Consider the following 26,501-nt stretch of genomic DNA (forward strand, 5'->3'; position numbering starts at 1 on the left):
CTATCGATGAGAATAACCCCCTAAAACACCCAAACACAGCACAATGAATCAATAAAACACCACACATATTTAACATTAATTGAAATTAAATGTTTTAGGAAAAAAAAATATTTTTTTGAATTTTTTTTTAAAAATAGGGTTAAAAATAAACTTACCTCAATGGGCAGGGGTTTTTTTTTAAATGTAAAAATGAGTGATAAATTTATTTTTTTTACAGGTTTTAAAACTCTTACGCTGGTAAAGGTAAGCTCTACGCCTGCTTTTACCAGGAGTAAGAGTTTGAAGGACATTTGCTGGGCATGAGTTGGGCAAATATCCTGATCTCTCCCGCGCGGATGTCCTTCTCCCGGGGATGCGGAGGATCCGTACGGAGAAATCTTGACCGATCGGAAAAGCCGGTTTTCGGCGCGTGCGCCTCGCGCCCCAAGAACCGGCTTTTGCGAGACCCAGCTGGGTCCGTGCGCACTTCGTACAGACCCGGAGAGACCGGGATTTTTGGCTCAATAACTGGGTGGCATCGATTTAAAGTCAGTGGGGGGAGGTTTAGAGGGAACTTGAGGGGAATATCTTCACCCAGAGGGCGGTGGGGGTCTGGGGTGGATCTCACGGCCTGAAAGGGTGGTAGAGGCAGAAACCCTCACCACATTTAAAAAGTACTTGGATGTGTGCCTGAAGTGCCGTAACCTACAGGGCTACGGACCGAGAGATGGAAAGTGGGATTAGGCTGGGTAGCTCTTGGTCGGCCAGCGCTGACACGATGGGCCATAAATCTCGATGATTCTTTGATAACAGTGCATTTACAGCAGTCTGATCTATTTCCCCCCTGAGCAGGGACCCAGGGCTACCTTGTAATCTCCTCCACCCCTCCACCCTCTGATATCTCTGCGCTCCTCTAATTCTGCCCTACTGAGCATCCCTCATTATAATCGCTCAACCATCGGTGGCCGTGCCTTCAGCTGCCTGGGCCCCAAGCTCCGGAACTCCCTCCCTGACCCCGTCTACTTCTCTCTCGCCCTTTATGACGCTCCTTAATGACACCTGTCCCTAAAATCTCCTTATGTGGCTCAGCGATAATTGCTGCTGTTGTTGTTATAGTCTTTGTTGTTGGCTCTTTCTAGGCAGCGCCCTCTTAAACCAGAGAGTGAAACTATAAACTAAACACGCAAGAATGACAGCAACATCTGCAACAACTTGCATTTATATAGCGCCTTTAACCTAGTGAAACGACCCAAGGCATTTAACAGGAGGATTATGCAATAAAAATTTGACATCGAGCCGCAAAAGGAGATATTAGGGACAGGTGACCAAAAGCTTGGTCATAGAGGTAGGTTTTAAGGAGCGTCTTGAAGGAAGAAAGAGAGGTAGAGAGGCGGAGAGGTTTAGGGAGGGAGTTCCAGAGCTTGGGGCCCAGGCATCAGAAGGCACGACCACCGATGGTGGAGCGATTATAATCAGGGATGCTCAGGAGGGCAGATTTAGTGGAGCGCAGGCATCTCGGGGGGTTGTGGGGCTGGAGGAGATTACAGAGATAGGGAGGGGCGAGGGCCATGGAGGGATTTGTAAACAAGGATGAAAATGTTGAAATCGAGGCATTGCTTAACTGAAAGCCAATGTAGGTCGATGAGCACAGGGGGTGATGGGTGAGCTGGACCTGGTGTGAGTTAGGACACGGGGCAGCGAGCACAGGGGGTGATGGATGAGCGGGACTCGGTGCGAGTTAGGACACGGGGCAGCGAGCACAGGGGGTGATGGGTGAGCGGGACTTGGTGCGAGTTAGGACATGGGGCAGCGAGCACAGGGGGTGATGGGTGAGCGGGACTCGGTGCGAGTTAGGACACGGGGCAGCGAGCACAGGGGGTGATGGGTGAGCGGGACTTGGTGCGAGTTAGGACATGGGGCAGCGAGCACAGGGGGTGATGGGTGAACGGGACTCGGTGCGAGTTAGGACACGGGGCAGCGAGCACAGGGGGTGATGGGTGAGCGGGACTCGGTGCGAGTTAGGACACGGGGCAGTGAGCACAGGGGGTGATGGGTGAGCGGGACTCGGTGCGAGTTAGGACACGGGTCAGCCAAGTTTCGGATCACCTCTAGTTCACAGAACTTTGTTGGCACCAGGGCTCTATTTCAGATCCAATGTGGTGGGATATGCGCACTGATTATACACTGGGGTGCACGGCTGCCATATTGGTGAAGGCAGAAAATGAGAGGTCCAGAGCCTGCGCCTGAAATAGGCATTACCCCTCCTGGTATCTGCAAATTGGAGGGCCCAGCATATGTTTGATGCCCCATTTGTAAAAATTGGTCTGCTCTTGCTTGTAAATCAGGCCCGAGGCCCAATATTGGGTGTGCCGTGGGCCTGGAATCAATTTTACTCGAATATAGCTCCACCTAGTGGGCTTCTGGGGTAATGCAACTGCTGCTGTAACTTACAGTAAAAGTCGCACGATGTAATGGGGCCATCTTGTGTGTGTGTTCTTCAGTGATGTTAGGAATATATCACATTCATGTCAGCATTTTCTACACTCTCGTCACTGAACAGGCCGACAGGAGCCATGTCATACGCTTCGCTGATCAAGGAGCGGAAACAGAACGCGTCGGCCATGGCCAGAGAGGCCCATGGATTGACAGGAGGTAAGGGCAGCTTTATCAGTAATGACAACCTATTTCACACCACCCTGTTCACTATGTTCATCTCCAAGTGTCTCCCTCAGTACTGCCCCTCCGACAGTGCGGCGCTCCCTCAAAACTACCCCTCCGGCACTGCAGCACTCCCTCAGTACTGCCCCTCCAGCAGTGCGGCATTCCCTCAGTACAGCCCCTCTGACAGTTCGGCACTCCCTCAGTACTGCCCCTCCGGCAGTGCGGCACTCCCTCAGTACTGCCCCTCCGGCAGTGTGGCACTCCCTCAGTACTGCCCCTCCGGCAGTGCGGCACTCCCTCAGTACTGCCCCTCCGGCAGTGCGGCGCTCCCTCAGTACTGCCCCTCCGGCAGTGCGGCGCTCCCTCAGTACTGCCCCTCCGACAGTGCGGCACTCCCTCAGTACTGCCCCTCTGACAGTGCGGCGCTCCCTCAGTACTGCCCCTCTGACAGTGCGGCGCTCCCTCAGTACTGCCCCTCCGACTGTGCGGCTCTCCCTCAGTACTGCCTCATATTAAATTGTCCCTCCCTATAGCCCCTTGATTATCCACTATTGGGATGTTTTTAGTGTCTTCTACCGTGAAGACCGAAACAAAATATTTATTCAAAATCTCTGCCATTTCCCTGTTCCTCATTACTAATTCCCCCGTCTCATCCTCCAGGGGACCAACATTTACTTTGGTCCCTCTTTTCCTTTTTATATACCAAAAGAAATTCTCACTATCTGTTTTTATATTTTGTGCTATGTTCGCGCACTAGGTCCGTGCAGCAGAGCTGGTCTCCAGTCGTCCTGGTTAACCCTTGCCACTGGACCAAGACCTCGCTCTGTCAAGCCCCGTGTGGTGGCTGGTGTGCAACGGTCACCCCACGTTAAAAAAATCCACACACAGGCATCTTCCACCCTTCAGGATGTAGTTCGGGATCCGGAATATTAGGTCATTGAAACACCTGTGAACTCATCCCCTTTTTGGCATGGAAGCAAGTCATCCTCGATACGAGGGACTTCCTATGATGATGATGATGGCTCCCTCAGTACTGCCGCTCCGACAGTGCAGCACTCCCTCACTGACAATGCAGCGATCCCTCAGTACTGCCCCTCCGACAGTGCGGCGCTCCCTCAGTACTGCCCCTCCAACAGTGCGGCGCTCCCTCAGTACTGCCCCTCCGACATTGCGGCGCTCCCTCAGTACTGCCCCTCCGACAGTGCGGCACTCCCTCAGTACTGCCCCTCCGACAGTGCGGCTCTCCTTCAGTACTGCCCCTACGACAGTGCAGCGCTCCCTCAGTACTGCCCCTCCAACAGTGCGACGCTCCCTCAGTACTGCCCCTCCGACAGTGCGGCGCTCCCTCAGTACTGCCCCTCCGACAGTGCGGCGCTCCCTCAGTACTGCCCCTCCGACAGTGCAGCTCTCCCTCAGTACTGCCCCTCCGACAGTGCAGTGCTCCCTCAGTACTGCCCCTCCGACAGTACAGCGCTCCCTCAGTACTGCCCCTCCGACAGTACAGCGCTCCCACAGCACTACACTAGATTATCAGCCTTGATGTTTGTGCACAAGTCCCTGGAGTGGGACTTGAACCCACAACCTTTAGACACAGAGGCGAGAGTGCCACCCACTGAGCCATTGCTGTCTCGTGTGTCAAGGTGGGAAGGACAACTGCCATTGTCGCCTGAGTTTAGGAATCGGGTCTTTTTGGCCAGAACTAGGAACTGACAACCAACCTCTCCAGACACTAGCGGACCAGATGTACGTTTCTGAGAATCTGTCTGTCACCGTTATATGAGCTGCACTTAAATCCCAGCTAGATCTAGCCTTTCAACAACACTGGCTTGGCATGTTAGACAGTTGTAGAGTCTGATGAATTTACCCCTCTGTGCTTAACCATTACTCTAATATATAGCTGCAGTCTTCTTAAGTGACAGCTCCCACAATCTATTTCAATTCCTGTTTTGATTGGCAATGGAAGGTGCTGTTTATCTGGGTGGCCAAGGGTTGAATGCTAAACATTGGAATCTCTTGTGACATTTATATTTCAAAACAAAAAAGGTTTCGGAACTTGCGTCAGATAAAGAAATGTAATAAAAAAATATAGTAGGCAAGGGAACTATTAATATTGTGGGTGTAGATCTCCATCAGAAATGCAAACTCGAAGAGCGGAGATGCTATCTCATATGCTATGTTGGCCTTTATTGCAAGAGGGTTGGAGTATAAGAGTAAGGAAGTCTTGCTACAATTGTACAGGGCCTTTGTGAGACCACACCTGGAGTACTGTGCACAGTTTTGGTCTCCGTACCTAAGGAAGGATCATCATCGTAGGAAGTCCCTCGTAACGAGGATGACTTGCTTCCACACCAAAAAGGGATGAGTTCCCAGGTATTTCAATGAAGGACCTAATATTCCAGATCCCGAACTACATCCTGAAGGGTGGAAGATGCCTGTGCGTGGATTTTTTTTAACGTGGGGTGACCGTTGCACATCAGCCACCACACGGGGCTTGACAGAGCTAGGTCTTGGTCCAGGGGCAAGGGTTAACCAGGACGACTGGAGACCAGCTCTGCTGCACGGACCTAGTGCACACATATCGCAGTGTGGCTGGGCCCGTGCTGCCCCTGGGCCCTCGCCTCTTCTGGGCCCCAGACTCAGGCCTCTCCTGGAAGGAGATACTTGCCTTTGAGGAAGTTCGCTAGATTGATCCCCGGGATGAGAAGGTTGTCCAATGAGGAGAGATTGAGTAGATTGGGCCTATACTCTCTGGATTTAGAAGAAGGAGAGGTGATCTGATTGAAACATATAAGATTCTGGAAGGGGATTGACAGAGTAGATGCAGGGAGGATGTTTCCCCTGGGCTGGGAAGTCTAGAACCAGGGGTCACAGTCTCAGGATAAGGGGTCGGCCATTTAGGACTGAGATGAGGAGTAATTTCTTCACTCAGAGGGTGGTGAATCTTTGGAATTCTCTGCCCCAGAGAGCTATGGAGGCTCAGTCATTGAGTATATTCAAGGCTGAGATCAATAGATTTTTGGAGTCTCGGGGAATCGAGGGATATGGAGATCGGGCGGGAAAGTGGAGTTGAGGTCGAAGATCAGCCATGATCTTATTGAATGGCGGTGCAGGCTCGAGGGGCCGAATGGCCTACTCCTGCTTCTATTTCTTGTATTCTTATTTTCTTAGAGCCCCTTAATAGGGCTCAATAAAATGAAGGGGTGGGAGATACAATAGCAGATAAGAAAAAAGAAATTCACCCAGAGGGCGATGGGGGTCTGGAACTCACGGCCTGAAAGGGTGGTGGAGGCACAAACCCTCACCACATTTAAAAAGTACTTGGATGTGCACTTGAAGTGCTGTAACCTGCAGGGCTACGGACCGAGAGCTGGAAAGTGGGATTAGGCTGGGTAGCTCTTGGTCGGGCGGGGCGGACACGATGGGCCGAAATGGCCTCCATCCGTGCTGTAAATTTCTATGATTCTATGAAGAGTTAGGTAGATCAAGGTTGGAGACCCCAATCAGCACTGGTTACACAGAGGGTTGGGGAAAGAGCTTGGAAGAAACTCTCCCACACAATGCTTCGTTGGCCACAAATGGTGATCGATCGGAAATCGAATCGAAGCATTCAGAAAGGTGTTAGATAGAAACATAGGAAATAGGTGCAGGAGTAGGCCATTCGGCCCTTAGAGCCTGCACCGCCATTCAATAAGATCATGGCTGATCATTCAACCTCAGTACCCCTTTCCTGCTTTCTCTCCATGCCCCTTGATCCCTTTGGCCGTAAGGGCCATATCTAACTCCCTTTTGAATATATCTTACGAACTGGCCTCAACAACTTTCTGCGGTAGAGAATTCCACAGGTTAACCACTCTCGTCTCGGTCCTAAATGGCTTACCCCTTATTCTTAGACTGTGACCCCTGGTTCTGGAACTCCCCCAACATCGGGAACATTCTTCCTGCCTCTAACCTGTCCAATCCCGTCAGAATTTTATATGTTTCTATGAGATCCCCTCTCATTCTTCTAAACTCCGAAGGATACAAGCCCAGTTGATCCAGTCTCTCCTCATATGTCAGTCCTGCCATCCCAGGAATCAGTCTGGTGAACCTTCGCTGTACTCCCTCAATAGCAAGAACATCCTTCCTCAGATTAGGAGACCAAAACTCCAGGTGTGGCCTCACCAAGGCCCTGTACAACTGCAGTAAGACCTCCCTGCTCCTATACTCAAATCCTCTCACTATGAAGGCCAACACTTAAAAGATGGGACTGTAAAATCGGCATGGATTACCCCCTTTCCCCACGCTGAGGGTAACCGCTGGTTCCTTCAATCGCTCGTGTATTTCCTTGTCTTTTTTTCATGGTCTTTCTGTTTGGAGAAGGGCCGCACTTTGACCTTGGGAAGAAGGTCAGTCTCCCGCGGGATGTGATGATGGAGGAGCTGTCGCTGCACTCCAACAAAGGGTCAAAGATGTTCCAGATGCGGCAGAAGAGGGTCGACAAGTTCACGGTGGAAGGGACAGCGCGAGCTCCAGCAGTAAGTGCCGGCTAGTTTCCATGGAGACGTTAGCCGCTTAGAGCACGTGTTAATGCCAAATCCGTGTTGGATTCTGTTGCATGTTGAGAGGGTTCACTGTGATCTGGGCGGAGCTGGACTGATGGTCTCTGGGCGGAGCTGGACTGATGGTCTCTGGGTGGAGCTGGACTGATGGTCTCTGGGTGGAGATGGACTGATGGTCTCTGGGTGGAGATGGACTGATGGTCTCTGGGCGGAGATAGACTGATGGTCTCTGGGCAGAGATAGACTGATGGTCTCTGGGCAGAGCTGGACGGATGGTCGCTGGGCGGAGCTGGACTGATGGTCTCTGGTCGGTGCCGGACTGATGGTCTCTGGTCGGAGATGGACTGATGGTCACTGGGCGGAGATGGACTGATGGTCTGTGGGTGGAGATGGACTGATATCTGTGGGCGGAGATGGACTGATATCTGTGGACGGAGATGGACTCTGGGCGGAGATGGACTGATGGTCTCCGGGCGGAGATGGACTGATGGTCTCCGGGCGGAGATGGACTGATGGTCTCCGGGCGGAAATGGACTGATGGTCTCCGGGCGGAAATGGACTGATGGTCTCCGGGCGGAGATGGACTGATGGTCTCCGGGCGGAGATGGACTGATGGTCTCCGGGTGGAGCTGGACTGATGGTCTCTGGGCGGAGATGGACTGATGGTCTCTGGGCGGAGGTGGACTGATGGTCTCTGGGCGGAGGTGGACTGATGGTCTCTGGGCGGAGATGGACTGATGGTCTGTGGGTGGAGATGGACTGATATCTGTGGGCGGAGATGGACTCTGGGCGGAGATGGACTGATGGTCTCCGGGCGGAGATGGACTGATGGTCTCCGGGCGGAAATGGACTGATGGTCTCCGGGCGGAAATGGACTGATGGTCTCCGGGCGGAGATGGACTGATGGTCTCCGGGCGGAAATGGACTGATGGTCTCCGGGCGGAAATGGACTGATGGTCTCCGGGCGGAAATGGACTGATGGTCTCCGGGCGGAAATGGACTGATGGTCTCCGGGCGGAGATGGACTGATGGTCTCTGGGCGGAGATGGACTGATGGTCTCTGGGCGGAGGTGGACTGATGGTCTCTGGGCGGAGGTGGACTGATGGTCGCTGGGCGGAGATGGACTGATGGTCTCTGGGCGGAGATGGACTGATGGTCTCTGGGCGGAGATGGACTGATGGTCTCTGGGCGGAGATGGACTGATGGTCTCTGGGCGGGGATGGACTGATGGTCTCTGGGCGGAGATGGACTGATGGTCTCTGGGCGGAGATGGACTGATGGTCTCTGGGCGGAGATGGACTGATGGTCTCTGGGCGGAGATGGACTGATGGTCTCTGGGCGGAGATGGACTGATGGTCTCTGGGCGGAGATGGACTGATGGTCTCTGGGTAGAGATGGACTGATGATTTCTGGGCAGAGCTGGACTGATGGTCTCTGGGCGGTGATGGACTGGTGGTCTCTGGGCAGAGATGGACTGATGGTCTCTGGGCAGAGATGGACTGGGTCGCTGGGTGGAATTAGAGCGATGGTCTTTGAATCATAAAATCACAGAATGTTACAGCACAAAAGGAGGCCATTCGGCCCGTCGAGCCCGTGCCGGCTCTCTGCAAGAGCACTTCAGCCAGTCCCACTCCCCCGCCCTTTCCCTGTAGCCCTGCAATTTTTTTCCCTCAGATATTTATCCAATTCCCTTTTGAAAGCCACGATTGAGTCTGCCTCCACCACCCTCTCAGGCAGCACATTTCAGATCCTAACCACTCGCTGCGTAAAAACGCTTTTCCTCATGTCGCCTTTGGTTCTTCTGTCAATCGCCTTAAATCTGTGTCCTCTGGTTCTCGACCCTTCCACCACTGGGAACAGTTTCTCTCTCGATCTACTCTGTCCAGACCACTCATGATTTTGAACACCTCGATCAAATCTCCTCTCAACCTTCTCTGCTCCAAGGAGAACAACCCCAGCTTCTCCAGTCTATCCACGTAACTGAAGTCCCTCATCCCTGGAACCATTCTCGGAAATCTCCTCTGCTCCCTCTCTAAGGCCTTCACATCCTTCCTAAAGTGTGGTGCCCAGAATTGGACACAATACTCCAGTTGAGTTCGAACCAGTGTTTTATACAGGTTCATCATAACTTCCTTGCTTTTGTACTCTATGCCTCTATTTATGAAGCACAGGATCCTGTAAGCTTTTTTAACCACTTTCTCAACCTGCCCTGCCACCTTCAACGATTTGTGCACATATACCCCCAGGTCTCTCTGTTCATGCACCCCCTTTAGGATTGTAGCCTTTAGTTTATATTGCCTCTCCTCATTCTTCCGACCAAAATGTATCACTTTGCACTTTTCTGGGTTAAATTTCATCTGCCACATGCCCGCCCATTCCACCAGCCTGTCTGTGTTTCTGGAAGTCTATCTCTATCCCCCTCACTGTTCACTATACTTCAAAGTTTGGTGTCATCTGCACATTTTGAGATTGTGTCCTGTACACCCAATGCCAAGTCATTAATATACATCAGGAAAAGCAGTGGTCCCAGTACCGACCCCTGGGGAACAACCGTTCACCACTACTTTCTGTTTCCTGTCACTGAGCCAATTCCGTATCCAAGCTGCCACTGCCCCTCTGAGTGGAGTCAGACTGATAAGTCTCCGTACCATGACCACCGTACATCTCAAGGCCACTATTTCGAAGAAGAGCAGGGGAGTTATCCCCGGTATCCTGAGCCCAATATTTATCCCTCAATTAACATCAGTAAAACAGATTATCTGGTCATCATCACATTGCTGTGTGTGGGAGCGTGCTGTGCGCAAAGTGCCTGCCGCGTTTCCCACTTTACAACAGTGACGACACTCCAAAAGTACTTCATTGGCTGTAAATCGCCTCGAGACGTCCGGTGGTCACGAAAGGCGCGGCAGATTTAACCTTACAACCAGAGCAGGACATTCAAGAGAGATGTTCGGCAAAGTGTGGTAGAATTGAGGAACTCATTCCCTCGAAAAACAGTCGATGCTAGTTCAAGTAATCATTTTAAATCTGAGATCAATAGATTTTGGCTAGACACGGGTATAAAGGGATATGGAGCCAATGTGGGTGGATGGAGCTAGATCTGCCATGATGAGGAACTTAATACAATCACTAATGACGTAGTTCTCAGTAAAATAATGGGACTAAAGGCAGACAAGGCCCCTGGACCTGATGGTTTACATCCTAGGGTCTTAAGAGAAGTGGCTGCAGAGATAGTGGATGCATTGGTTGTAATCTACCAAAATTCCCTGGATCCTGGGGCGGTCCCAGCGGATTGGAAAACCGCAAATGTAATGTCCCTATTTTTAAAAAGCAGGCAGACAAAAAGCAGGAAACTATAGACCGGTTAGCCTAACATCTGTCACTGGGAAAATGCTGGAGTACATTATCAAGGAAGCGTTAGCGGGACATTTGGAAAAGCATGATTCAATCAAGCAGAGTCAGCATGGTTTTATGAAAGGGAAATCATGTTTGACAAATTTGCTGGAGTTCTCCGAGGATGTAACGAGCAAGATGGATAAGGAGGAGACAGACAGATTGTTGAGCGATAAGGGAATAAGCGGTTATGGGGAGCGGGCAGGGAAGTGGACCTGAGTCCATGATCAGATCAGCCATGATCTTATTGAATGGCGGAACAGGCTTGTGGGGCTGTATGACCTCCTCCTGTTCCTATCTTCATCCAAACTGACCTTGTGATGTGGTAAACAAGTATGATGGGTTAATGTTTGCGGTTTGACCCCTGATGTTGCGATAGAGGAACACTCCCGAGCCATCAAGCCATCTCTTCCCCCGCAAACTGGTGGACCCGCCCTGTCACTCCCTTCACCGTGTGTTGTCGTACATTGCTGTGATTAAGTGGAGCTGTGCTGCGAGGGAGTTTCAGCATCCCAAACGTTCCTTCTCTTCCCCTACAGAATGTCGCCGGGTCCATGCCCCAGGACGGCACGAAGGAGAACTACAGGTCGGAAATCTACATCACGCAGAAAGGTGGAAAAGTAAACGGTCCAAGTGTGGCCCCAAAACCCTTTGGCAAATTGTCTGCCGCCAAAAACATCAACGTCATCGTGAATCCCAGCATCATTGCTCCAGGTAAATGTCCCCCGATTGTCTTGTTATGTCTCACGGCTCAGTATTGCAGCTTACTCTCTCACCTGTCGCTTCCTCGCCCGTCTAACCTTTACTGGCCATGCTTTATCTTTGACCACTGGGTCACAATCCCTGGAACTCCCTCCCGAACAGCACTGTGGGAGCACCTTCACCACACGGACTGCAGCGGTTCAAGATGGCGGCTCACCACCTCCTTCTCAATTAGGGAATGGGCAATAAATGCCGGCCTTGCCAGCGATGCCCACATCCCAAGTATTAATTTTTTTTTTAATCGTAAGACTGAACGGGCTGGGTCTGTTTTCCCTAGAAAATAGAGAAGGCTGAGGGGTGATCTGATAAAGGATTATGAAAGGGGTTCGATAGGGTGGATGTAGAGAAGATGTTTCCACTTGTGGGAGAGACCAGAACTAGGGGGCCATCAATATCAGACAGTCGCTGATAAACCCAGTGGGGAATTCAGGAGAAACTTCTTCACCCAGAGAGCGGTGAGAATGTGGAACTCGCTGCCACAGGGAGGGGTTGAGGCGAATTGTATCGATGCATTTAAGGGGAAGCTGGATAAACACATGAGGGAGAAAGGAATAGAGGGATATGGTGATGGGGTGAGATGGAGAAGGGTGGGAGGGGGCTGGTGTGGAGCAGAAACACCGGCACGGACCCGTTGGGCCGAATGGCCTGTCCTTGTGCCGTACGCTCGATGTAAGATTCCACTTTGACTCGTTCTAAGTTCAAAAAAGTCTGCGGTTATTCGTTCTTCATTTACAGCAAACACAGCAGAAGTTAAGGTTATTATATAATCGGGCTGAATGCTTTATCCTTAGAGGACAGGGATTGGTTGAAGTGAGGGGCAGAGCGTTCTACAACAACCTGCATTTTTATAGCGCCTGTAACGTGAATCAGACAAAAGTTTGATACCGAGTCACGTAGGAGATATTAGGGACAGGTGACCAAACAGTGGGTCAGAAGAACATAAGAAATAGGAGCAGGAGTCGGCCATTTGGCCCCTTGAGCCTGCTCCGCCATTCAATAAGATCATGGCTGAACTGATCATGGACTCAGCTCCACTTCCCACCCGCTCCCCATAACCCTTTACTCCCTTGTCACTCAAAAATCTGTTTATCTCCACCTTAAATATATTCAATGACCCAGCCTCAAAGAGGCAGATTTTAAGGAGTGTCTTGGAGGAAGAGGGGGGAGAGGCAGAGAGGTTTAGGGAGGGAATTCCAGAGCTTAGGACCCAGGGAGCTGAAGGCAGGGCCGACAATAGTGGGACAGTGAAAATCGGGGATGTTCAAGAGGCCAGAATTGGAGGAGCGCAGAGATCTTTTGGGGGTTGCAGGACTGGAGGAGGTTACACAGATGGACAGGGAGCGATTTGAACACGAGGAAGAGAATTTTAAATTCAAGTCGTTGTTAGACTGGGAGCCAATGTAGGTCAGCGAGCACAGGGGGTGATGGGTGAGCGGGACTCGGTGCGAGTTAGGACACGAGGCAGTGAGCACAGGGGGTGATGGGTGAGCGGGACTTGGTGCGAGTTAGGACACGGGGCAGTGAGCACAGGGGGTGATGGGTGAGTGGGACTCGGTGCGAGTTAGGACATGGGGCAGTGAGCACAGGGGGTGATGGGTGAGTGGGACTCGGTGCGAGTTAGGACACGGGGCAGTGAGCACAGGGGGTGATAGGTGAGTGGGACTTGGTGCGAGTTAGGACACGGGGCAGCGAACACAGGGGGTGATGGGTGAGTGGGACTCGGTGCGAGTTAGGACATGGGGCAGTGAGCACAGGGGGTGATGGGTGAGTGGGACTCGGTGCGAGTTAGGACACGGGGCAGTGAGCACAGGGGGTGATGGGTGAGTGGGACTCGGTGCGAGTTAGGACACGGGAGCAGCGAGCACAGGGGGTGATGGGTGAGTGGGACTCGGTGCAAGTTAGGTCATGGGAGCAGCGAGCACAGGGGGTGATGGGTGAGCGGGACTCGGTGCGAGTTAGGACACGGGGCAGTGAGCACAGGGGGTGATGGGTGAGCGGGACTCGGTGCGAGTTAGGACACGGGGCAGTGAGCACATGGGGTGATGGGTGAGCGGGACTCGGTACGAGTTAGAACACGGGGCAGCGAGCACAGGGGGTGATGGGTGAGCGGGACTCGGTGCGAGTTAGGACATGGGGCAGCGAGCACAGGGGGTGATGGGTGAGTGGGACTCGGTGCAAGTTAGGGCACGGGGGCAGCGAGCACAGGGGGTGATGGGTGAGTGGGACTCGGTGCGAGTTAGGACATGGGGCAGCGAGCACAGGGGGTGATGGGTGAGTGGGACTCGGTGCGAGTTAGGACACGGGTCAGCGAGCACAGTGGGTGATGGGTGAGTGGGACTCGGTGCGAGTTAGGACACGGGGCAGTGAGCACAGGGGGTGATGGGTGAGTGGGACTCGGTGCGAGTTAGGACACGGTGCAGCGAGCACAGGGGGTGATGGGTGAGCGGGACTCGGTGCAAGTTAGGACACGGGGCAGCGAGCACAGGGGGTGATGGGTGAGTGGGACTCAGTGCAAGTTAGGACACGGGGCAGCGAGCACAGGGGGTGATGGGTGAGCGGGACTCGGTGCGAGTTAAGACACAGGGCAGTGAGCACAGGGGGTGATGGGTGAGCGGGACTCGGTGCGAGTTAAGACACGGGGCAGCGAGCACAGGGGGTGATGGGTGAGCGGGACTCGGTGCGAGTTAAGACACAGGACAGCAGAGTTTTGGACGAGTTCAATTTTGCGGATAGCTCATTGCAAGTAGCCATTTTTCATGGTGCTCAAGGTTCGGCTACTCAACCACGAGAGTTATCGCAACCAGCCCTGAGCGCAGAGATCTGGGAGGGTTGTAGAGCTGGGGAAGGTTACAGAGTTAGGGATAATGAGGCCGTGGAGGGGCTCTATTCCATTACCAAAGCAAAATACTGCGGATGCTGGGAATCTGAAATACAAGCAGAAAATACTGGAAATACTCAGCAGGTCGGGCAGCGACTGTGGAGAGAGAGAAACTGAGTTAACGTTTCAGGTCGATGACCTTTCGTCAGAACGGGAAAAGGTTAGAGATGTAACAGGTTTTTAAGCAAGTGTAGGGACAGGGGAAAGGGGGAAGGGGTGTGAACAACAAAAGGAGAAGGTCTGTGACAGGGTGGAAGGCAGGAGAGATTAGAGAGACAAAAGGGATGATGGTGCGAGGCAGAAGGAGATAGTAATGGGACCAGTTAAGAGACAAAAGATGAGTCTCGAGAGGGTGTAAATGGCAGAGTCATCAAAGAGAGAAACACAGGCAATATATATAATAAAATAATAAATAAACGTAGGAGCAGAGATTCTGGACTGCAATTTTTGAACTCGATGTGTACAGAAGGCTGGATTTCATTTTTCTGTTTCCTCACCAAACAGGATACTCCGGACCCTTGAAGGAAATCCCACCCGAGAAGTTCAACATCACAGCTGTCCCCAAGTCCTACCAATCACCGTGGGCAGAAGCGTTGGGTGACCAGCCCAATCTCCTGGAAACCATGATCAACCAACTGCCTGAGGCCCCACCTCAAATTCAATCGCAAGCCTACAGGTGCTTCAACAGGTAAACGCAGTCTGCTTCGCAACATAAGAGCGTAAGAAATAGGAGCAAGAGTCGGCCATTCGGCCCCTCGAGCCTTCAGGCTCGAGGGGCCGAATGGCCTACTCCTGCTCCAGGCCCGAGGGGCCAAATGGCCTACTCCTGCTCCAGGCCCGAGGGGCCAAATGGCCCACTCCTGCTCCAGGCCCGAGGGGCCAAATGGCTCACTCCTGCTCCAGGCCCGAGGGGCCAAATGGCCCACTCCTGCTCCAGGCCCAAGGGGCCAAATGGCCCACTCCTGCTCCAGGCCCGAGGGGCCGAATGGCCCACTCCTGCTCCAGGCCTGAGGGGCCAAATGGCCCACTCCTGCTCCAGGCCCGAGGGGCCGAATGGCCTACTCCTGCTCCAGGCCCGAGGGGCCAAATGGCCCACTCCTGCTCCAGGCCCGAGGGGCCAAATGGCCCACTCCTGCTCCAGGCCCGAGGGGCCAAATGGCCCACTCCTGCTCCAGGCCCGAGAGGCCAAATGGCCCACTCCTGCTCCAGGCCCGAGAGGCCAAATGGCCCACTCCTGCTCCAGGCCCGAGGGGCCAAATGTCCCACTCCTGCTCCAGGCCCGAGGGGCCGAATGGCCCACTCCTGCTCCAGGCCATTCAATAAGGTCACGGCTGATCTGATCCTCGCCTCAACTCCACTTCCCATAACCCTTCACTCCCTTATCGCTCAAAAATCTGTCTATCTCCGCTTTAAATATATTCAATGACCCAGCCTCCACAGCTCTCTGGGGCAGAGAATTCCACAGATTTACAACCCCCTGAGAGAAGAAATTCTTCCTCATCTAAATGGGCGACCCCTTATTCTGAAACTATGCCCCCTAGTTCCAGATTCCCCCACGAGGGGAAACATCCTCTCTGCATCTACCCTGTCCAGCCCCCTCAGAAACTTATACGTTTCAATAAGATCGCCTCTCATGTTTCTCCAACATGAAGTTCGGTGCCAGCAGAATATTCCTGCAAACTCCTCCTTATGTGTCAACTGTGGCTCAGGAGGTAGCACCCTTGCCTTTGATGTAGAATAATTAAAATTAAACAGATGATCTGGTCATTGTTTGTGGGAGCTTGCTGTGCGCAAATTGGCTGCCACGTTTCCCACATTACAACAGTGATATCGAAACATAGAAAATAGATGCAGGAGTAGGCCATTCGGCCCTTCGAGCCTGCACCACCATTCAATATGATCATGGCTGATCCTCTATCTCAACACCATATTCCCGCTTTTTCCCCATACCCCTTGATGCCTTTTCTGTCTAGAAATCTATCTGTCTCCCTCTTAAATATATTCAGTGACTTGGTCTCCACAGCCTTCTGTGGTAGAGAATTCCACAGGTTCACCACCCTCTGAGTGAAAACATTTCTCCTCATCTCAGTCCTAAATTTCCTACCCCGTATCCTGAGACTGTGACCCCTTGTTCTAGACTTCCCAGCCCCAGGGAAACATCCTCCCCGCATCCAGTCTGTCCAACCCCGTCAGAATTTTATACCTTTCGATGAGATCCCCTCTCATTCTTCTAAACTCCAGTAAATACAGGCCTAGTCGACCCAATCTCTCCTCATACGGCAGTCCTGCCGTCCCAGGAATCAGTCTGGTGAACCTTCGCTGCACTCCATCGATGGCAAGTATATCCTTCCTTGGGTAAGGAGACAAAAACTGCTCACAATACTCCAGGTGACTACACTCCAAAAAATACTTCATTGTCTGTGAAGCACCTTTGGGATGTCCAGGGGTCATGAGGGGGCTATAGAAATGCAAGTATTTCTTTTAGCATGTCGTGGATTCAAGTCCCACTCTAAGGACTCAATCACAAAATCCAGGCTGACACTCCCAGTGCAGTACTGAGGGAGTGCTGCACTGTCTGAGGTGCCGTCTTTTGGATAAGGCGTTAAACCGAGGCCCCATCTGCCCTCACAGATGGATGTAAAACCACAAGTAAAGTCACACGCCATCCCGACTTGGAAATATATCGGCCGTTCCTTCATCGTCGCTGGGTCACAATCCTGGAACTCCCTCCCTAACAGCACTGTGGGAGCACCTTCACCACACGGACTGCAGCGGCTCAAGGAGGCGGCTCACCACCACCTTCTCGAGGGGCAATTAGGGACGGGCAATAAATGCCGGCCTTGCCAGCGACACCCACCTCCCCTGAATGAATAAACAAAGATCCCACAGACAAGTTTTGAAGAGCAGGGGAGTTCTCCCAGGAGTGTCCTGGGCCAATATTTATCCCTCAATCAATATCACAAAAGCAGATTATTTGCTCATTATATCATTGCTGTTTGTGGGAGCTTGCTGTGTGGAAATTAGCCGCTGCGTTTCCTACATTACAACAGTGCCTATCCTTCAGAAGTATTTCGTTGGCTGTAAAGCACTTCGGGATCCCCCGAGGTCATGAAAGGTGCTATATAAATGCAAGATCTTCCTTCTTTCAATGCTCTTGTCATTTTTCAGAACTCCACATTAAATAAACTTTAACGCATCAGTCACTCAAGCCCTCCTCCACTAACCTGACTCTCAAAGTGATTCACGCTGATTCTGTGCTGATTACCACATACCACCACCACTTGGAAGAAGCACTGAGAGTAGCAAGGGTACAGAACGTACTCTAGGTGGGGGACTTCAATGTCCATCACCAAGAGTGGCTCGGTAGCACCACTACTGACCGAGCTGGCCGAGTCCTGAAGGACATCGCTGCCAGACTGGGCCTGCGGCAGGTGGTGAGAGAACCAACACCAGGGAAAAAACTTACTTGACCTTGTCCTCACCAAGCTACCTGTCGCAGATGCATCTGTCCATGACGGCATTGGTAGCAGTGACCACCGCACAGTCCTTGTGGAGACAAAGTCCCGTCTTCACACTGAGGACACCCTCCATCACGTTGTGTGGCACTACCACCGTGTTAAATGGGATAGATTCAGAACAGATCTAGCAGCTCAAAACTGGGCATCCATGAGGCATTGTGGGCCATCAGCAGCAGCAAAATTGTATCCCACCACAATCTGTAACCTCATGGCCCGACATATCCCTCACTCTAACATTACCGTCAAGCCAGGGGACCAACCCGGGTTCAATGTTGAGTGTAGAAGAGCATGTTAGGAGCACCACCAGATGTACCTAAAAAAAGAGGTGCCAACCTGGGGAAGCTGCAACACAGGACTACATGCATGGTGAACAGCAGGAGCAACATGCTATAGACAGGACGAGCGATCCCACAATCAACGGATCAGATCAAAGCTCTGCAGTCCTGCCACATCCAGTGGTGAATGGAGGTGGACCATTAAACAACTAACGGGAGGAGGAGGCTCCATGAATATCCCCACCCTCAACGAGGGCGGAGCCCAGCACACGAGTGCAAAAGACAAGGCTGAAGCGTTTGCAGCCATCTTCAGCCAGCAGTGCCGAGTGGATGATCCATATCGGCCTCCTCCTGAGGTCCCCACCATCACAGAAGCCAGTCTTCAGCCAATTCGATTCACTCCACGTGATATCAAGAAACGGCTGAGCGCACTGGATACAGCAAAGGCTATGGGCCCCGACAACATCCCGGTTGTTATGCTGAAGACTTGTGCTCCAGAACTAGCCGCGCCTCTAGCCAAGCTGTTCCAGTACAGCTACAACACTGACATCTACCCGACAATGTGGAAAACTGCCCAGGTATGTCCTGTCCACAAAAAGCAGGACAAATCCAATCCGGCCAATTACCGCCCCATCAGTCTACTCTCAATCATCAGCAAAGTGATGGAAGGTGTCATCGACAGTGCTATCAAGTGGCACTTACTCACCAATAACCTGCTCACCGATGCTCAGTTTGGGTACCGCCAGGACCTCTCGGCTCCAGACCTCATTACATCCTCGGTCCAAACATGGACAAAAGAGCTGAACTCCAGAGGCGAGGTGAGAGTGACTGCCCTCGACATCGAGGCAACATTTGACCGAGTGTGGCATCAAGGAGCCTGAGTAAAACTGAAGTCAATGGGAATCAGGGGGAAAACTCCCCACTGGCTGGAGACATACCCAGCACAAAGGAAGATGGTTGTGGTGGTTGGAGGTCAATCATCCCAGCCCCAGGACATCGCTGCAGGAGTTCCTCAGGGCGGTGTCCTAGGCCCAACCACCTTCAGCTGCTTCATCAATGACCTTCCCTCCATAGAATCACAGAAATTTACAGCACGGAATTTCGGCCCATCGTGTCTGCACCGACCAACAAAGAGCTACCCAGCCTAATCCCACTTTCCAGCTCTCGGTTCGTAGCCCTGTAGATTACGGCACTTCAGGTGCACATCTAAGTACTTTTTAAATGTGGTGAGGGTTTCTGCCTCTACCACCCTTTCAGGCCGTGAGTTCCAGACCCCCACCGCCCTCTGGGTGAAGACATTTCCCCTCAAATCCCCTCCAAACGTCCACCCAATTACTTTAAATCTATCTCCCCAGGTTGTTGACCCTTTTGCTAAGGGAAATCGAGGCTCCTCATAATTTTATACACCTCACTATGGTCTTCACTCAGCCTCCTCTGTTCCATCGAAAACAAACACAGCCTATCCAATCTTTCCACATAGTTAAAATTCTCCAGTCCCGGCAACATCCTCGCAAATCTCCTCTGTACCCTCTCTAGTGCAATCACATCTTTCCTGTAATGTGGTGACCAGAACTGCACGCAGTACTCCAGCTGTGGCCTAAGGTGGAATCTAAGGACAGAAGTGGGGATGTTCGCTGATGATTGCACAGTGTTCAATTCCATTCGCATCTCCTTAGAAAATGAAGCAGTCCATGCTCGCATGCAACAAGGCGGACAACATTCAGACTTGGGCTGATAAATGGTAAGTAACATTCGCACCACACAAGTGCTAGGCGATGACTATCTCCAACAAGCGAGAGTCTAATGACCTCCGCTTGACATTCAACGGCATTACCATCGCCAATTCCCCCACCACCAACATCCTGGGGGTCACCATTGACCAGAAGCTTAACTGACCAGCCACATAAACACTGTGGCAACAAGAGCGGGTCAGAGGCTGGGTATTCTGCGGCGAGTGTCTCACCTCCTGACTCCCCAAAGCCTCTCCACCATCTACAAGACACAAGTCAGGAGTGTGATGGAACACTCTCCATTTGCCTGGATGAGTGCAGCTCCAACAACACTCGAGAAGCTCGACACCATCCAGGACAAAGCAGCCGCTTGATCGGCCCCCCATCCACCACCTTCAACACTCACTCCCTCCACCACCGGCGCCCCCTGGCTGCAGTGTGCACCATCTACAAGATGCACTGCAGCAACTCGCCAAGGCTTCTTCGGCAGCACCTCCCAAACCCGCGACCTCTACCACCTAGAAGGACAAGGGCAGCAGGTGCATGGGAACACCACCACCTCCACGTTCCCCTCCAAGTCACACACCATCCCGACTTGGAAATATATCGGCCGTTCCTTCATCGTCGCTGGGTCACAATCCTGGAACTCCCTCCCTGACAGCACTGTGGGAGCACCTTCACCACACGGACTGCAGCGGTTCAAGAAGGCGGCTCACCACCACCTTCTCGAGGGGCAATTAGGGACGGGCATTAAATGCCGGCCTTGCCAGCAACGCCCACATCCCAGGAACGAATAAAAAAATAAGACGGTGAACTAGTTTTGCTGCACAGTGTTACAGCAACAGCCCATAAATAACCAATAGAGGAGTGATGTGATTTTTTTGGTTATTCAGAATGAGAAAGAGCATTGGACAAGATACCACAGACTCTTCCGCATCCAACGCAATCATAGCACAGAAAGAGGCCATTCGGCCCATCGTGCCTCTGTGCTCGTTCTTTGAAAGAGTTATCCAGTTAGTCTTGTTCTCCTGCTCCTTCCCTATAGCTATTTTGAAGAACACATTCAATTCCCTTGCACAAAGCATATCTGATTTCAAATACCCACAAATGCTTTGCGTAAATATCTTATTAGCAAAATATCTTGAATCCTGGGAAAAGAGGGTTGTCCTATGACGAGAGATTGAGCAGGTTGGGCCTATACTCTCTGGAGTTTAGAAGAATGGGAGGTGATCTCATTGAAACACAAGATTGAGGGGGATTGACAGAGTAGATGCGGGAAGGGTGTTTCCCCCGGGCTGGGGAGTCTAGAACCAGGGGTCACAGTCTCAGGATAAAGAGTCGGCCATTTAGGACTGAGATGAGGAGAAACCTCTTCACTCAGAGGGTGGTGAATCTTTGGAATTCTCTGCCCCAGAGGGCTGTGGAGGCTCAGTATATTCAAGACTGAGAGTGATAAATCTTTTACACTGAGGGAATCAAGGAATATGGAGGAAAGTGGAGTTGAGGTCGAAGATCAGCCAATGATCTCATTGAATGGCGGAGCAGGCTCGAAGGGACGAATGGCCTCCTCCTGCTCCTAAATTCTATGAGCAGTTAACTTTGAATACATGAAAATTAAATAGTACAGATCCGATTCCAGATCTGTTGGTTGCTGACAGGCAATTTGTTCAGTGACAGTTTTGAGTAATGAGATCTCGGGAGTTATCAGCCCTGCCTCACTTTCCTATTCTAAGCCCAAACTAGACACTCCATCCGCTCTGGCTGGCTGGCAGCTCTTCAGCCCATTGGCAGATGCACACGTCGTCGAATAAGCAAACTCCACAGATTCACCTTGCCCCCCTTATAGGGACATCTGACTAGATCAGCTCGGCTGGCTTGGCCGCCACCTCTCAACCCTTGCGTCAGAAGGTCGCTAGGGAGTCAGGCACCTCTGCCGGTGACTGGCTCACCTGGGCCGGGCCGGTAACCCGGAGCGAGAGCGAGGGAGTGTCGCCTTGTCGGAGGCGTCGCCCTTTGGGCGAGACGTTTGGGTCGATACCAGCGGGTCCCACGGCGCTGATTGCTGAAGGTCAGGGAGGGGAGGGGGCGAGAATTCTCCAAGTGCCCCGGGGCCAAGATTTAATCCGTTGTGGAACATCACCAATAGCAGAAGATCTGAGCACGTATTGCACGACTGTTTCTGGGACCTTGCGTGTGAAAATTGATAGCCGCATTTACCTGCACAACACACTATTGGAGAGTAAATCTTAGAGAGTAAAGTGCTTTGGTACATCATATCTTGGGGTTGGTGGGGGGGGGGGGGGGGGGGACAGTTTAATTGTAAATGCTCCTTCTGAACACAGCACCGGTGCAATATTTAAAGCTCGGATCTATTCCGGGACTGGGATGATTTCACGGCCCAGCAATGTGGTGAATATATGATCCGAGGACGACTACACCCACCAGCATGCCCCCATGGCATAAATAGAACGTTGTCACATCAGTAACCCATTGCTGGAGGTCACTGCCTGAACGGGGAAACCAGCATCAAGTCTCTGCTGAGGGCCGGCCCCATCTCAAGTACCCTGTGAAACATGGCAGGGAATTCTGGCAGATCCGTGAAATTGATCCCCAGCCTCCGAGTTCATAGAATCAGACAGCACTGAAACAGGCCGTTCGGCCCACTGGGCCTGTACTGGTTTTTTGAAAGAGAGATCCAATTAATCCCACTCCCCCTGCCCTTTCCCCACAGCCCAGCAAACTTCTCCCCTTCAAGCATTTATCCAATTTCTTTATTAGTCGGGAAATTGTGTTGGGGAAATTGATGGGATTGAAGGCCGATAAAACCCCAGGGCCTGATGGTCTGCATCCCAGAGTACTTAAGGAGGTGGCCTTGGAAATAGCGGAAGCATTGACAGTCATTTTCCAACATTCCATTGACTCTGGATCAGTTCCTATGGAGTGGAGGGTAGCCAATGTAACCCCACTTTTTTTAAAAAGGAGGGAGAGAGAAAACAGGGAATTATAGACCGGTCAGCCTGACATCGGTAGTGGGTAAAATGATGGAATCAATTATTAAGGATTCATAGCAGCGCATTTGGAAAAAGGTGACATGATAGGTCCAAGTCAGCATGGATTTGTGAAAGGGAAATCATGCTTGACAAATCTTCTGGAATTTTTTTGAGGATGTTTCCAGTAGAGTGGACAAGGGAGAACCAGTTGATGTGGTGTATTTGGACTTTCAGAAGGCTTTCGACAAGGTCCCACACAAGAGATTAATGTGCAAAGTTAAAGCACATGGGATTGGGGGTAGTATGCTGACGCGGATTGAGAACTGGTTGGCAGACAGGAAGCAAAGAGTAGGAGTAAATGGGTATTTTTCAGAATGGCAGGCAGTGATTAGTGGGGTACCGCAAGGTTCTGTGCTGGGGCCCCAGCTGTTTACATTGTACATTAATGATTTAGACGAGGGGATTAAATGTAGTATCTCCAAATTTGCGGATGACACTAAGTTGGGTGGCAGTGTGAGCTGCGAGGAGGATGCTATGAGGCTGCAGAGTGACTTGGATAGGTTAGGTGAGTGGGCAAATGCATGGCAGATGAAGTATAATGTGGATAAATGTGAGGTTATCCACTTTGGTGGTAAAAACAGAGAGACAGACTATTATCTGAATGGTGACAGATTAGGAAAAGGGGAGGTGCAACGAGACCTGGGTGTCATGGTACATCAGTCATTGAAGGTTGGCATGCAGGTACAGCAGGCGGTTAAGAAAGCAAGTGACATATTAGCCTTCATAGCGAGGGGATTTGAGTACAGGGGCAGGGAGGTGTTGCTACAGTTGTACAGGGCCTTGGTGAGGCCACACCTGGAGTATTGTGTACAGTTTTGGTCTCCTAACTTGAGGAAGGACATTCTTGCTATTGAGGGAGTGCAGCGAAGATTCACCAGACTGATTCCCGCGATGGCGGGACTGACCTATCAAGAAAGACTGGATCAACTGGGCTTGTATTCACTGGAGTTCAGAAGAATGAGAGGGGATCTCACAGAAACATTTAAAATTCTGACGGGATTGGACAGGTTAGATGCAGGAAGAATGTTCCCAATGTTGGGAAAGTCTAGAACCAGGGGTCACAGTCTAAGGATAAGGGGTAAGCCATTTAGGACCGAGATGAGGAGAAACTTCTTCACCCAGAGAGTGGTGAACCTGTGGAATTCTCTACCACACAAAGTAGTTGAAGCCAATTCACTAAATATATTCAAAAGGGAGTTAGATGAAGTCCTTACTACTAGGGGGATCAAGGGGTATGGCGAGAAAGCAGGAATGGGGTACTGAAGTTGCATGTTCAGCCATGAACTCATTGAATGGCGGTGCAGGCTAGAAGGGCTGAATGGCCTACTCCTGCACCTATTTTCTATGTTTCCCGTTTGAAAGTTACTATTGAATCTGCTCCCACTGTCCTTTCAGGCAGAGCGTTCCCAATCATAACAACTCGCTGCGTAAAAACATTCTCCTCATCTCCCCCTCCCGGATCTTTTGCCAATCGCCTTACATCTGTGTCCTCTGGCCACTGACCCTCCTGACACTGGAAACAGTCGCTCCTTATTTACTCTGTCAAAACCCCTCGTAATTTCGAACATCTCTATTTAATCTCCACTTAACCTTCTCCGCTCTAAGGAGAACAATCCCAGCTTTGCCAGTCGATCCACATGACTGAAGCCCCTCATCCCTGGAACCATTCTGGTCAATCTCCCCTTAACCTTCTCCAAGGCCTTGACATCCTTCCTGCAGTCAGGAGCTCAGAATTGGGCACAATACTCCAGGCAAGGCCCAACCAGTGATTTAGGAACGTTCAGCATAACTTCCTTGCTTCTGAGGAAAAGTTGGAGAGATTTGATGTTTTAGAAACATAGAAAATAGGTGCAGGAGAAGGCCATTTGGCCCTTCGAGCCTGCACCGCCATTCAATATGATCATGGCTGATCCTCTATCTCAACTTTGGCAGAAAAATTCAAAGAGCAAGTTATTATTTAAATGGAGAAAGATTGCAAAGTGTTGCAGTACAGCAGGACCTGGGGGTCCTTGTGCATGAAACACAAAAGATTAGTATGCAGGTACAGCAAGTGATGAGGAAGGCCAATGGTATCTTGGCCTTTATTGCAAAGGGGATGGAGTATAAAAGCAGGGAAGTCTTGCCACAGTTATACAGGGTATTGGTGAGGCCACACCTGGAGTACTGCGTGCAGTTTTGGTTTCCATATTTACAAAGCGATATACTTGCTTTGGAGGCAGTTCAGAGAAGGTTCACTCGGTTGATTCCAGGGATGAGAGGGTTGACTTATGAGGAAAGGCCTGTGAGCCCGTGAACCGACTTAAACATTTATTGCACGGGACTGCTCCGTGCACCACCCTCCAGGGCAAATCCCCAATAAATAAGGGGAGGAACGAGTTGTCGACTTCTGCGATTCTGTTTTTTTAATTTAAAAAAAAAATGAATTCCATCTTTTTTTCCCCCCCCCCCCAGAGCTCCCATCCCGTTCGGTGGCCCTGGCGTCCACAGGAGGTTGCTGGATTTGCCGGGATACGAGCCCACGGAGATACAAGAGGAGCCGGTCGTGGTCGACCCGGAACGCTTCACAAACAGGCCGAGCTTCAACCGGCTGGCACAGGGCTGGACTGGCCCCCCGCTCCCCGAATCCGCAGAGTTGTGAGACAGCCCCCAGTCGTGAGGGAGGCTCCATCAACAAAGGGCGCCAACTCTCGGGAAGCCTGAAGCACTCCCAGCCAGAAAAAGAACCAATAGAGATTATTAACACAGCGACCGAGAGGGAAGGGTGGGTGAGGGGCTGCCCCCTTGTAAGATTAAAGCAGAATTTGCCTTCACAATGACTTCAAACGCTTTAAATTAGTTCTGCACCGCGATGTTTCCACGGGACTGCGTTGAACACAACTGCTTTACGCAGAGCGAACAGTCTCGCCGCGTTAAATGCGAAGTCTCACACTGAAGTTGTGAATCAGATTACATACATTAAAGAAAAAACATACTAGATACAGGGGATTCTTTTTTTGGGGGGACTGTGATCACATCAAATTTTATAGCATGAAAGCAGGCCAGTCATTCGGTGTTTATACTCCACACAAGCCTCCTCCCACCCTACATCGGTGTCAGCTGTGGCTCAGTGGGCAGCACCCTCGTCTCGGAGTCAGTAGATTGTGAGTTCAAGTCCCACTCCAGGCTGACACTCCCAGTGCAGTACTGAGGGAGCGCTGCACTGTCGGAGGGGCAGTACTGAGGGAGTGCTGCACTGTCGGAGGGGCAGTACTGAGGGAGCGCTGCACTGTCGGAGGGGCAGTACTGAGGGAGCGCCGCACTGTCGGAGGGGCAGTACTGAGGGAGTGCTGCACTGTCGGAGGGGCAGTACTGAGGGAGCGCTGCACTGTCGGAGGGGCAGTACTGAGGGAGCGCCGCACTGTCGGAGGTGCCGTCTTTCGGATGAGACAATAAACCGAGGCCCCGTCTATTCTCTCAGATGAACATAAAAGATCCCAGCGCACTATTTGGAAGAAGAGCAGGGGAGTTATCCCCGGTGTCGTGGGCCAATATTTATCCCTCAATCAACATCACAAAAGACAGATTATCTGGTCATTATCACGTTGCTGTGTGTGGGAGCTTGCTGTGCACAAATTGGCTGCTCCGTTTCCCACATTACAACAGTGACTACACTCCAAAAGTACTTCATTGCATGTAAAGCGCTTTGAGACATCTGGTGGTCATGAAAGGCGCTATAT

General features: G+C 51.5%; 1 protein-coding gene across 1 annotated transcript in view; it reads left to right on the forward strand.

The window, feature by feature from the left end:
* LOC139262825 (myozenin-2) overlaps window positions 1-25,761 on the forward strand; it is a 45,345-nt gene extending 19,584 nt beyond the window's left edge. The window contains exons 2-6 of the mRNA XM_070877993.1: window positions 2,540-2,631; window positions 7,000-7,154; window positions 11,112-11,286; window positions 14,717-14,900; window positions 25,237-25,761. Of these exons, the coding sequence (XP_070734094.1) occupies window positions 2,553-2,631; window positions 7,000-7,154; window positions 11,112-11,286; window positions 14,717-14,900; window positions 25,237-25,423 (780 nt within the window). The 5' untranslated portion in view covers window positions 2,540-2,552 and the 3' untranslated portion in view covers window positions 25,424-25,761. The remainder of the gene's footprint in view (window positions 1-2,539; window positions 2,632-6,999; window positions 7,155-11,111; window positions 11,287-14,716; window positions 14,901-25,236) is intronic.
* Window positions 25,762-26,501: the final 740 nt, after the last annotated feature.

This window comes from Pristiophorus japonicus, chromosome 4 (assembly GCF_044704955.1).
Source record: "Pristiophorus japonicus isolate sPriJap1 chromosome 4, sPriJap1.hap1, whole genome shotgun sequence".
NCBI lineage: Eukaryota > Metazoa > Chordata > Chondrichthyes > Pristiophoridae > Pristiophorus > Pristiophorus japonicus.